This window comes from Ambystoma mexicanum, chromosome 2p, assembly GCF_040938575.1.
Source record: "Ambystoma mexicanum isolate Mex_15411 chromosome 2p, UKY_AmexF1_1, whole genome shotgun sequence".
NCBI classification, from domain to species: domain Eukaryota; kingdom Metazoa; phylum Chordata; class Amphibia; order Caudata; family Ambystomatidae; genus Ambystoma; species Ambystoma mexicanum.
The window spans coordinates 779,855,526-779,868,891 of NC_090923.1; the positions used below are offsets into that span (position 1 = coordinate 779,855,526).

The 13,366-nt window shown below is 42.9% G+C and overlaps 1 protein-coding gene across 4 annotated transcripts in view; it reads left to right on the forward strand.

Moving 5' to 3' along the window:
- Positions 1–13,366, forward strand: part of LOC138566786 (cytochrome P450 2F2-like) — a 376,524-nt gene that overhangs the window by 273,642 nt on the left and 89,516 nt on the right. For 2 of the 4 annotated variants that reach the window (XM_069644436.1, XM_069644440.1), the window contains one exon: positions 208–2,942. The exons of the other annotated variants lie outside the window; for them this stretch is intronic. In XM_069644436.1, the coding sequence (XP_069500537.1) occupies positions 208–395 (188 nt within the window). In that variant the 3' untranslated portion in view covers positions 396–2,942. Of the gene's footprint in view, positions 1–207; positions 2,943–13,366 lie in introns of those variants that run through there. 4 annotated transcript variants of the gene reach the window in all.

Sequence of the window (13,366 nt, forward strand, 5' to 3'; positions counted from 1 at the left end):
AGGTTTGTTGTAGATCATATATTGTATGCCTTCATCTGTGAATATCATTAATATTGAAGATGATATTTAAAAAAAAGTCACTGGCTAAAGAACAACACCATGTGCTGCCCCTTTTCTCTGCTGCATGCTCCATGAAGGGATATATGACCTACAAGATAAGTATGTGAATTAAAATCACAATGGCTATTACTTTTTCCCTTTCCCTAGGGAAGCGGGTCTGCCCGGGAGAGAGCATGGCCAAAATGGAGTTATTCCTATACTTCACCACCATTCTCCAGAATTTTACCTTCAAACCCTTGGTTGCCCCAGAAGAGATTGATCTTACACCGATAGGCAGTGGGTTGGGAAATGTCCCTGTTGACTATAAATGCTGCATTATTCCTCGCCAATGTTGATTTGGTTCCTCGTCCACTTGCATGCCCCTGATTGCATTTAATTGTGCTCAGTTCATCATTTCACGTTTATTGTTCTTCTTAAAAAGTAATTACAATTGGTTACAACGTACAATTTAGTCAATAAAATTTCATAAAAACCACATCACAAAAGAGAATAACATACAAGGCTGTTAAAATAAAACCAATACATTATCAATGAAATTAAGAACTAAGTAAGAGATGTGAATAATATCCAGTTCTCACAGTTGCATATAACAGAAAAAGGTCAAGGTTTACTTCAGGGGGATAAAATAATGAAGCCGTGGGCAGATTTTAAGATGATTGGAGAAATGCAGAATTTCAAATGTTTGTCAAGCTTTTCCAAAGATAAATTCATTTTTTGACCTATTTAAATCCTACGACCAACACACTGAATGTTTTTCTTGATCACCCACGTTTCCCATATTGCACAAAGTGGCATCCTGCATCTAGTTTTCCATTTATAAATATTGCACCATTTTTTGTGTTGGAATGCCTGGGCACCTGAATAATAATTATGTTTACGATACTGCTGATCACCTACATGCTAAAGGGATTCTTGACTTAGCAATTTAGTTATTTAAGGAGACATGATGTCTTGACTTATTCCTGCACTTCCTTAAAGAAAAGAAAGCAATATGACCATGAATTGGGCTTTTATTTTTCAAACCTAGCCAAGCATCCACACAGCGGCCATGCCCACTCTGCCCAATTGATGACGTTCTAAAAGAAACCAGCCCTTTTTAGCACCATGTAAAGGGTGTCGCTATGAAGCATCTTGCTGGCGTCTATGAGACGAAAGATGCACAGATTGGGGTTGGAGAGAGTGGGATCATAATAAACATCTGTCCAAAACGTAGGTAAAAGTTTTAAGCCTATGTTTTATGATCTTGGGTACATTTCATGCTTTTTATTGTGGAGTGGAGGCACAGGCCAGAGACACCGATTCTGCCGCCGATCTGAATGCACTTCTAATGTGTGCCACCGGCAAGATAACTGGGGAGGAGATGGGTAAGGGGATGCCGGCCACAGTGATCTATGTGATCACTGCACTGTGCCATAATGGGAGTCAGCAAAAAGAAAGCCAACATTATGGGCCTCACAGTGATCACATAGATCCGTGTACAATTGTCCTGGAAATACGGATATGCCTGGATTTCCGTGTTGTGTCTGTACCCCATTCAGAAAAGATTAAACAATTCATAGAAAGGATCCTACAGAAATGTACACAGATGCACTACACCCTGTGCTATTAATAGGGCCTCGAAAATGACTCCATTTCTGTATCCTCTCCTCGTGTAACTAAATGTGCTTGCCAGCTCGGTTCTGTTGTACCCTTATGGAATAGTTACTCCATTTCATGATTGGTACACATTGTTGCCTCACACTTAATTCTCTTCTGCCTTTGCTCTGGAGCAGGTACACGCTTGCACAACCCTGCCTCATCTTGTTGGATATTACTATGTTTTGTAAATGTATAAAGTATGATATTCTTTATGTTTTCCTTTTATGTATCCACTACTGCTCACTTTTGGATTTCTGTTCAACTCATTGGTTGTTTTGCTCTTTTGTCTTGCAGTGATTACTGTTGCTGGGGTCATTTGCATAAAGGGCAGGGTGTTAAATGAATGGGTAAAAGAAAGTGTTAATGTTGCTATACCTTCATTTACAGACATAGGGTCTCATTACTCAGTGGGCGGTAAGGGTTAATGGCACTGGTGAGGAGACCGGTGCAGGTAAACCCTTACCGCCCTATTCCAAGGTCCCTTAGCGAGTCCCAGCAGGAACGGCTGCGGGAACCGTTAAGGGACCCTGGAGCTAATAATGGGCCAGCAGTTATTAGCGCCATCCCCATTCTCATTGAGCCCTATGGGGGCTCAAATGGGAATGGGGAATGGTATTTGGAATGGGGACTTACCTGGTCTGAATATGTGGGAATACCCCGGTAAGTCCCCATTCCGCCTACCCGGACCCGGACCTGGGTTTGGAGGCCATGGCGCTAACCTCCAAACTCGTAATGACCCCCATAGTCATTCCTGAACCTGCCATGCATTCTTTTCCCAGTGGAACCACTGCTGTCCTACTTCCGTTTCTATCCTTTAAAGAAGGTTAGAAATCGTGTTTGTTGACATTTTACAAGGACAGGCCCTTTATGGTCTGTTACTAGGAAATGCACTCCCAACACCCCTGTGGGTGCTGTAAGTTTGTAATACATTTGTTTCATGAATATACTCGTAACACTATTGTTTACATTCTAGCATTTCAATAAATGGTCACCTAAAAATTACTCGTTCTCTGCTCTGTTTTTAAATGCCCTATTTAATGAAAATAGGCCCCTAAAGAATTGCCCACATTTCGTTGTAATATTGAATCCTTCCCTATTCGTGTTTCTGTCGAAGTTTGCAATTCTACTTGTTGGCTCATGCTTAATGTCTTTTTCTTAACACTGACATGCATTGTTGTACTGCGTTTCTTGATTTACTGTATAGCCTTTTTGAGCAAAGCACTTTACAAATAAAGTGTACATTAACAAACGTTTCAATTCAGTGTCTGTCTTCTGATTTACAAAGGTTGTTGGACTGATCTTTTTATCTCTACTTTCACGATTAAGCAGTGCCTAATTTGTACGGAAATCAGTGGCAAAATTCTAGCACGCTTGTGACACTACAGGCGGCCAGTTCCCCACCATTGCTGCCACCATCAAAGCTGCACCCCAGTGTCAACACATTTGGGGTTGAATTACAGTTTTCACCTGCTCATACGGATTGAGGGATGTTCTGGCTGGTTGCCAGTCATTTGGTCGACTACAAACTGGTCGACTGCAATTTGGTCGACGCCATTTGGTCGAAAACCAAATGGTCGAATTTTTTTTATTTTTTATTTTCACCCCTTTTTTTTATTTTTTTTGGGGGGGTCCCCCCCCCCCCCCTAATGCCCTTTTTTCTTTTTTTTTTTTTTCGACACGAAAACCCACAAAACACATATATAAATAATAAAAAAAAAAATCAACCATTTGGTTTTGGACCAAATGGCCTCGACCAAATTGCAGTCGACCAGTTTGTAGTCGACCAAATGACTGGACACCGTTCTGGCTATCATTACTTCATAATCAATGTGAGTCTGAGACAAGTGCCGGGGATATGAAATAAGTGCCAGGGCTGAATCCAGACAAACACTCCCACAAATTAAGCACTGCTGCTATTAAGTTGTAGGCTATCTCCTATTTTATGTAAAATTAGTGCATGCAACTAATGTATCTTGCATGCTGTCACAGCTTGGGATTTATTTATTGTTTGCTTGTTAGGCATTTATACAATAAGAAAATACTGTTTCAAAGCTCCCACAGGGCAGGGATGGAGCAAAGGTGGGAAATTCATTACCACACCCTATTTAACAGGAGAGGGGGAAGAGGGAGAGGGACAAACCTGCTATGCCTTGTGAGTATTCAGAACATGCAAATGCAGAAAGGAGAGGGAAGAGGGGGTGAGTGCTGGGGAGTCCGAGCTCATTGGTGAGCCATAGACCAAGTGTTAGGAATGTTGAGTGCTACACGGCCTGGGCCGCGGGAGTTGTAAGTGCAAGCCTCCAGAGCGCAGGGTGTGCAGATGCAAAGTGCTGTGGATAGACAGGAGCTGGGAAGAATTGGTGTGGGAAGTCAAGGCCCCAAGGATGCATAAAGGCCAGGACACCGATTGAGCAACGTTGGGATCAGCAGAGTAGAGAAGGAGGGAAGGAGGAGGAAAAAAGGAAAGTTTTAAGGAGCTTCTGTAATTTGAGAAGATCCTGCTTAAGGAGCAGGGCGTGGAGGATGCCATTCCAAAGGAGGGAGCCAGCAGAGGAAAGTGAGAGACCCCCTGCCCTCTGTTTAGCAAAACATTTTACACTCAAAAAGTTGGTGTCAGAGGACCGAAGTGATCTAGAGGGAGAGTATTTAGTGAGATAAAGTTGAAGATAGTGAGGTACCCGGGCACAGACAGCCTTGTGGATGATGCAGAGGGATTTGAATTTAATCTGTGCAGCAACTGGGAGCCAATAAAGACGTTTTAGTGCAGGAGAGATGGGGTCCCTGAGCTTAATGCCAAGGATGAGTCTTGCTGCACTATTCTGGATAAGCTGGAGGGGTTGCAGAGTGGAAGAAGGAAGATTCAGGAGGAGGCTGTTACAGTAGCGAAGGCTAGAGAGAACCAGGGCTTGAATCACATTTAGCCTCTGATGTACAGTGAGAAAAGGTACAATTCCTTTGAGAAGGAAGAGCTCATAGCTGGTCTTCTTGCCAATGTCTTGAGTGTGGGGGGGCGGAGGAGGGAGAGGAGTCAGGGATGGCTCCAAGGTTTCTGGCTTCAGTTGAAGGCTCAGGGGGAGAGCCCAAGGGGTAAGGCCAGAGTGAGGGGAAGATGGAGGGAGCAGGAGTCCCAATGGGAAGGATCTCAGTTTTACAGGTGTTGAGACAGAGATCAATGGAGGCCCACCAGGATTGGATGACAGATAGGCAGTCAGAAATGATGAAGGGTGCAAGAGGGTCAGCAGGGAGTCTAAAGAAGAGCTGTGTGTCGTCTGCGTAACACTGGAAGTTGGAGGAGAAAGAGGAGATGAGGTTTTGCAAAGAGAGCAGGTAGATGTTAAAGAGCCAGGGGGAGAGAATAGAGCCCTTGGGGACACCAAAGGTGGAGAGCGTAGGAACCTATAACAACAATTTAAAAAAAAACAGACAGTAAGGCAGTGATTTCAATAAAAGCAGCCAGTTAAATGGGTGCAAGTGGGTTTACAGGACAGCACTTTCAATGTGGTTAGTGTAAATGCAGGAAAAGAGACAGCAAATTATGCAAATTAGTTCAGGTGAAGTCAGAAAATGAAAATGACACATTGATCTCATGATGGCAGTGAACTAGGCTTTCAATGGCAAAGCACAAATATTGTCATAAAGGCTGCTGATTTTAAATGCAATGTCCACACATATAATGTCATAGGAATTGCCATCTGTGTAAGGTTGCATTGGAGATGAAACCCCAGTAACTAATTAGTCCTCCTGATTAACATTGCAATGCAATGTCAGTGAACACGGATGGAAATTATGTTCTATTATTTTTTTCTCTCTTTTCGTTCCATGGAAAAGAAATGTGCACTGTAAAAATGAATAGGCTGTCTTATTGTATTCTGAGAGTCCTTTGATTGCACAGGAAGCAAGAAAGCAAGAAGAGATACATAGAAACTCCCATAGGTGATTGGACAGTGGATCAGAAGTCTAGATGTTGCTAAAATACGTCAGAAAGAGAGCAGTTTTTGTTTTGAACGACAGGCATGGTAGATAAATAGGGATGAATTGAAGGGTGCAGGCTCTTCTTCCTTCTGCCGGCTGCCAAAAGGGAGGGAGTGCTGAGGCTGTGTTGAGCTGGCATTGAAGTCTGTTGGGAACGCAAGGCCATCTTTCGGGAGTGCGAAAGGGCAGTGCAGAGTTTGTAACATTTTAGGGCAGATAAGCAGGGCTGAGAGGGGCCGCACAGATAAAGCACAGAAACTTCAAAATCTGATGTGGCGGTAAAGTTGAGGAGAACCTTGAATGAAAGTGAATTATCTATGTGGCTAGATAGACAGGAATAGATCATTAATTTCAACTTAGTCATTGTTTTTCTTTCTCACACTGTGAACTAACAGAAAAAGAAAAATGTTGTGCAATGCTTGTTCATATTTGTTTCCTATATAACCATGGCAGTGTTGATGCTTTGGTAAGAGGCAACAGATGTATTATTATGAAATGTAATGTTTTTGTTTCCTTTTTATAAGTGACATGGTCATAAATAATAATTGCAGAATGAAAATAAAGTGGTGTCAACATGTTTTTATTTTCATGTTTCTGGTGATCATTCTTTAGGTGGCGGAAAGTAACTAGGAAGCACCCTGGTGCCTACACCACAGTGGTAAAAAGTATTTATTACTGGAGGTAAAGTAAGAAATGAAAGGGGCATATAAAAGCAAGCTAGAAAGCCGGTCTGTTGTGTGAGTGTGTTCAGCTATGCATGGAAGCTGAATAGGATCTTTCAATAATATATGCTGATGTTGTATCTAAGTCATTGGCACAATTGATGCACAAACTATACACAATCTATGGAAATATTATGTTTCTGCTAAATGTATTAGGTCTGGGTGTATGCTTACAGTCAAATCCAGAATAGAGCCCAATTAAAAGAAAGGATAAGAAAGGGGGAAGGTCTGTTTTATCATGTAGGGCAGTGCTATGAATATGCTTACCACAAATTTACCATGATACTAAAATACCCTCAAGTCAGGTAATAGCCCAAAGACAAAACACCTTACAAGATGGAAGTAGGAGAGGAGACAGGGCCCATGATGACTTGAGAAGAGCGGTTACTGAGGAAAGAGGACAGCCAATCCAGTGCCCATTCCGAGATACCAAGTGCATTGTGGGGCCTTTGTATGTGAATGGAATGGTTAACTGTGTCATCTTAAGAGGAGAGATCAAGATGGATACGGACAGCTGTGGAGTTGGAGTCCAGAGATGCGTGCAGTTCTTCACAGATGCTCGGAAGAGCAGTTTTCGTGCCTTTGAAAGCTCAGAATCCATATTGATGGTCGTGGAGGCCACCAACAAGTTCTATGTGAGAGTTCAGTTGGGGCTAGGGTAGCTTCTCAAGCAGCTTCCCCAGGAAGAGGGTGATGGAGATAGGGTGATAGCTGGCAGGGCAGGTAGGGTCAGAAGAGGGGAGGGGTAATATTCAGTGACAAAAGAGTGATTGAAGAAATCAGCAAGAGCAGGGGCATGAAAACCAATGTTATCTTTGATGAACCTGGATCAGCAAGAGGAGACCTGTTTAGAAGAGACTTCATGGAGCGGACAACTCTGGTAACTTCTTCGGGTGTGACAGGAGAGAAGGAGAGAAGGAGGAGAAGGAGGAAAAAGGAGGGAGGGGTGGGAGTGTGGTGGGGGTGTGGGATGGGGGTATGGGATGGGTTGTGAGGGAGTGTCCCGAGTTTTGCTGGCAAAATGTGAGGCCAGTGCATTCCAGAGGGCATAGGAAGAGAAGGGGAGGAGGAGACTGCAGAGGGGTTGGCTCGTTCCCTGCACATTCTGAAAAGTTCAGCTGTGTTATTGGATGCGCCTGAGATCCGTGCCTGAATGTGGGCTCTTTTCTTTGCACGGATGGCGATTCTGTATTGCCTTTGGAGCAGTCGGCAGGCCAGTTTGTCATAGGATGAGCCTGAGGTTATCCCCTTCCGTTCTGCTACCCTGCACTTTTGTTTCAGGGCTGCAAGTTCGGTATCATACCAAGTGTTACACTTTGAGGCAGGTTTCAGACGGATCGTTATGACTGGGTCAAGAATGTCAAGAGTGTCAAGAAATGTTTGTAATTGTACAAAATATCGACATAAACAAATAAGGATTTTGCAAGGCTTGATCTGGCCATGGAAATGCATGAGTTCATTAAAAATATACATTGAAGTTCAATCATTCAAAACATTACAAAGCAGCTAATTCTAAAATAGAACTCGGTGTGATCAATTCACAACAAAAATAGTCAGCATGAATGTCTTTAGGATCCTATCCACATAAGGTATATCAGGTTGAAGAATCACTGAAGGCTTTTAACATTTTGAGTGAGATGCAGCATAATAATGAGGTTTACACAATGCAGGATTCACATGGTGCCTGTAACCACATCTGAATTAGCATAAATTGATCGCACAATGCATGTTTAGCACATATGATCAAAGAATATCCATGAGGTAGACCATGCATGCAGCATTCTGAAAATAAATGTTGGGTATGCAAAGTAAGCTTTAAATGCATATTGTACTGCGGTCTGTGTGCATGACATGCTTACAAGCACAAAATAAGCACTGCATAAGTAGTTGCATGTGCATACCACATTAACAGTGCTTCTATATTTGATTGAAAATGGTAATTACATGCATGGGGGCAACACCGGTATGCACTTTTCAAACACTCTCAAACCCGAGCGTAAAAGTAAAGATTACAGTGAGTTAATATCATATGCTGTCCTGAGACGGAAGAGGATTGCTTCACCATTTTATTTACCTCCTATGCCTGAAAACAGCTGAAAAATGAACTGAAGCGTAAAAGGAAAGTGTAAACTAAGTGTGAGCTTTCCTTTTAAGCACCAGTTTATCAGAAAATGCCCAACATAATGTTGCACTATTATGCACAATGTCACTCATGTTCAATAGAGCCGCAACGAGTAGGGCTTTAACGCCTTGCATTCACGCTCTGGCTCATTTTCACTCATATGTATGGCGGAGAGAGGGGCGGAACACAACTTGCATTTCCTCCACTCTCTTCTTCTCTGCAATACGGAATGCTCCAGCATTTACAACGGCAGGCATAGTATGCGGACCCGAGAGGGATCGGCTGTACATGCTCCCTGCCATGCACACCAAAGCATGACAATAGAAACAATGAAAAACATGTCATGTCATGAACATGGACATCGCAAGGATGTGGTTTATGAACCCAAAAGTGCATACTGGATCATGATTAACCAGTGCAGGAAGTAAGTTGATTTTCCCTCAGATCACTGTTTTTTGTTGTTTGAAATGCTTTATTTGTGTGCTGGCAGGCAACTTTACATTGTGCTCCTGTAAATGTAAATGTAAATGTGAATGTGTAAAAAGCATATCCTGGGTCAATTCTGAGGTTCAGTTAACATGCTACTCATTGATGGTTCTGTGATGTAATACAATAATCACAGTTTCTGCTAAGACTGAGGAATGGTTGATGGGCAGATCTGTAAGTGAGGGTTTTATTTAAATAAAAAGGTGCTATCACTGACTTAAAGAGTGGCACGATTTGAAGTACACATCTGTCATGTTATGCTACATTATTGGTATCCACACCGCACACTGTTGCCATCCGTATTGTCTCAAGTCTCTCAAGTGGATATTTAGGAGATGCCAGCATAATAAAATTAATGTTAGTTGTGTGTGATGTTGGGCTTTCCAGGCACAGTGGCGGTCATTACAACTTTGCCGGTATCCTGGTGCTAAATTTGGCAGGGTCCTGGCAAATCGTGGTACTGTTACCAGTACGCAGTCCAGCAGAATTACTGCTGGATTATGAGTGTTGGTAAGGGTGGTAAATCCACATTCCATGGAGTTCCATGGCACTGCATGGGGATTTGCATGTATTACTGGCACCGGTAATACCAGTGCTGATGATACTGGCTATTTTTGGCCAGTAGGGTGTCGGAATTACCCACATGTCTTATCTGGAGGTAATTCTTCCACCCCATTGGCAAACGTGTACTTTGTTGATGCAGAAATGTCCCGGTATACGTTAATACTGGCACGTTAATCCTGCACTAGCAAAGTTGTCATGACCCCCAGTGAGTGTCCACTGTGTTGGATACAAGATATCAATATTAAAACAAAACGGATGCCTCTGTCAGGGCGCCACTTGTGCAATAAGGTGACTGTATATTTTAAAAGCTTAATAAACTGTGTTTTGCTAGATCCCACTTGCTTTAACACTAACAACCTAAATGAACGTTTGCATTGTGAAGTCATATTTTTGCTACTGGGATTCTGAAGTTTAGACTTTTAAAGCATCTGTGTGATTAATTATCTTTCACAATTAAATACTGAGCTATGAGACTGTTGTGCTCGTGCTTCAGGGTTTTACCATGGTTGTCTTAGTAAGTTAAAAGGTAAGGCCTTAGGCCTCATTACGAGGTTGCAGGTAGCCATGCCGTTTTTACCGGCATGGCTACCCCAAACTCGGGTCCGGCTCTGGGTCCCGTGAAAGGGGAATTACCGTTCCATTCCGACATCGGCGGGCCCGGTAATTCCCCTTGCACGGGAGCCACATAGGGCTCAATGGGAATGGGAGGATGGTAGCAGCGGTACCGTTCATAACGGTACCGTTGCTACCATCCAGTTCTGCTTGCGGGTGCCACTCTGCACGCCTGGTCTGACCAGGCATGCAGAGTGGCACCCGCGAGCAGAACTCGTAATGTGGCTGTATGGCTGTATGTAGTTATTTCTTTACTGCCACTATCGTAATAATGCCCCTTGACTCTTTCTATGTGTCTCTGCTTTCCACTCCTCCCAGAGGTAAACACACTATTGTGTATTCCACATGTCTAGGAATCTGGTGCTATTGCTTGGTGGTAGCCTTGCAATGTGAATTGATGCCATTATTACAAAACTCCTTAGAATGAAATAAGGGATGGCTTAATGCAACCCTGCAGGCGTTCAGAACCCCCTCTTGCTATATATGAACTTTTTATTACATGTATCAATGGGGCTTGGAGTCATGTGTGCTGCTGTGGACATCCTTGGCACCTCCTAGGTTCCTCTAATCTAATGTAGAGAAGCAGCTGATTGCCTCTGCAGGAAGTCCCGCGCCTATTCTGCCTATATGTTGGAAACCGGAAATTGCGACATGTGCCATGCCAGTAATGGTATCTATTCCATGAAAAGCCTTTGAGACAAGGTATCCACTGAGAAAACCCTACATGATTTGTCACCGAGGAGATGACGGTCTCCTTAGGGAGATCCCAGAAGAAGTGTGAATATGAGAAAAGGAGAGGCTATTGACGTCACAAGAAATGAGTGTGATGCTCTGAGAAGGATGACCAAAGAAAAGAATGCATGGACCTTATAGAATCTGATGGCGAAGTAAATAATTGAGAAGACTTTTATATGCAGAATGAAGATTGCACGTGTGAAAAAGCACTGCAGAAAATGCAAGCCGTTTTTATAACTGTACAGATGCAAGTAGACTAAGTAATCGTAAAGGGTCGTTATACATAGTGAATAGACTACAAATGGTGCTGCCAATATATATATAGAATTGGGACATTCAATGTCACAATTTTAGTAAGCTCAACCCGTGGAGAAAGGAGGATAGCTGTGTGTGTGTGTGTCGCAGCAAAGAAATAAGCCGAGGCTCAATGATGGACCAAAGGAAGACTGCTTGGCCTGGTGCCAAAGGCTAAAGCAGCCAAAACTGGTTATCATTCCTTGAAGAACAGTGAATGTGAGACACTGAGGCATCCTTGTTAAGTTGTAAAGGGAGAACACCATGAGTGTCAAGTTTATTTATTCAGAGCAATTAAATTCTATAAAATGGGTTGATTTGCGGTCTCCTGTCATGTGAGTCCAGGATGGAAATAGAAGTGGCCGTGCAAGCCTGAACTTTGATAAGAACATGCTCACACTCCTTTATATTCCCAGAGAAGAAAAACTACTACAAGGCCAAGTTCAAGGACAATTTGAATGGCAGAAGACATGTGTGATGAGAGATGATGGGCTAATTGGGTGGGGAGGTACAGCCAAGACCACCCACTAGCACCTGGGGTACCAGCTTACGTGATGCTAGAGAAATGAATGTAGGGTACAAGCGTGCCAACCAATTGTAGAGGGCCATATAACGAAGGGCCTTATAGTTTGAGAGCCAATGGTGCATCATGTTTCTAATCACTGTTGAAGATGACTTGCACTAAGGGAGGGCATGGGTTGCCCATCTGACTATAGAGACCCAATCACAATCCGATCCCATATAGAAAGTATACTTAGATACTCCCCTTAGTCATATCACAATCACATGTAGGTTTTTGTAGTATGACATCACGTATGATGAGTTTTTGCTGTAAAAGTAATGTTTTTTTATGAAATTCTTTCAGACCATGCTGTGCGACGTCCGTTAATGCCCATTGTACTCGCTGTTTTAGAAAATTGAGAATAAAACAGACATTTTGCAAACTTCCTGAGATGGTCTTCTTATTTGTTGTGAGAGTTATTCTCCATCCCAGCCATTTTACGATGTGTTACCTTAATTAAAAAGACCATAAGGGCTCACTTGGTAGCAGCGGATGGTTTGGTAGCAAGACCCATTGACCAGTAAGACTCCAGTATTTTGGAAAATTGGGCACCCATTGCCTTCTAGCAGGAAGATCGCACAGTTTTCCTGTGGAAAGCAGCCGATATAGAAAATCTAGACGGTGGGAGGATTCCCTCTTTGACGAAGTCCCTCCAGGTTTCCATGGACGGGAGGCAAAAGTGGTTGATTGGAGGGGGAGTCGATACCGAAGGCATCGAGCTGAATGATTGAATGCTGAGTAGACAAAGGGGAATGCAAACTGAGGGCGTTTTCAGTGCAATTAAAGCATGCTAATTGCACCCGAAAATTGGCATTTTTCTGGCGCAGCTGGGGGTAAATGCTGCCAGACTCGAGATTGGTGGACCCTTAAATGTGGCGGTTATAGCGTTACTGCCACATTTGAGGGCTACCACACAACTCGTGATGCGGCCAGTAGTGTCTATCTAGCGAAACTGCCGGTACCGACTCAGAGGTAGACTGAAATATTGAAAAATAGAGGTTTTATGCTATGATTGTTGGAGCATGCTCATATTTGTTGTTTTCATAAAATTATTTTTGTAAACACTGGTATTTCAATTGAGACTTGTCACAATGGGAACCATTACTCCTCTTTGTTACTCTGATGCATTTATGTAAGACATTGTCAAAACACATACCCAAGCTCAAACAGTACAGTGCAGAGTGGGTGAAAAGCACAGCAGATAAGATGTTCCTTCCATTGCCACAGGGGGGATCATTGTCGAAAGCAGTATTGCAACACATGACCACATGCTTGCATGCTGCATACATGGGAAAGAAATTGGAGAAAACGTTAGCTATTTTAGAGCTTTGGAAAATGTATCAAGAAGAGAGAGAGGATCCGCCACCTAAGTAGTGGATGCTTAACCAGTAAAGAGGAAGGTGTTGAGCCTTCTGCTCTCCTTTCTTCATCTGAGATAAAAAGCGATAGTACGGAAAGCATAGGATTGTATCCGTTAAAGGAATGGAAGGCGGCAATGGGGTTTAGTAATCCAATATATGAACCACCTTCTTATAGTAGTGACAATAGTCCAGAGGAGACTAAAAGAAAAGAGGAGATCTTTAAGGTCTTACAAACAGG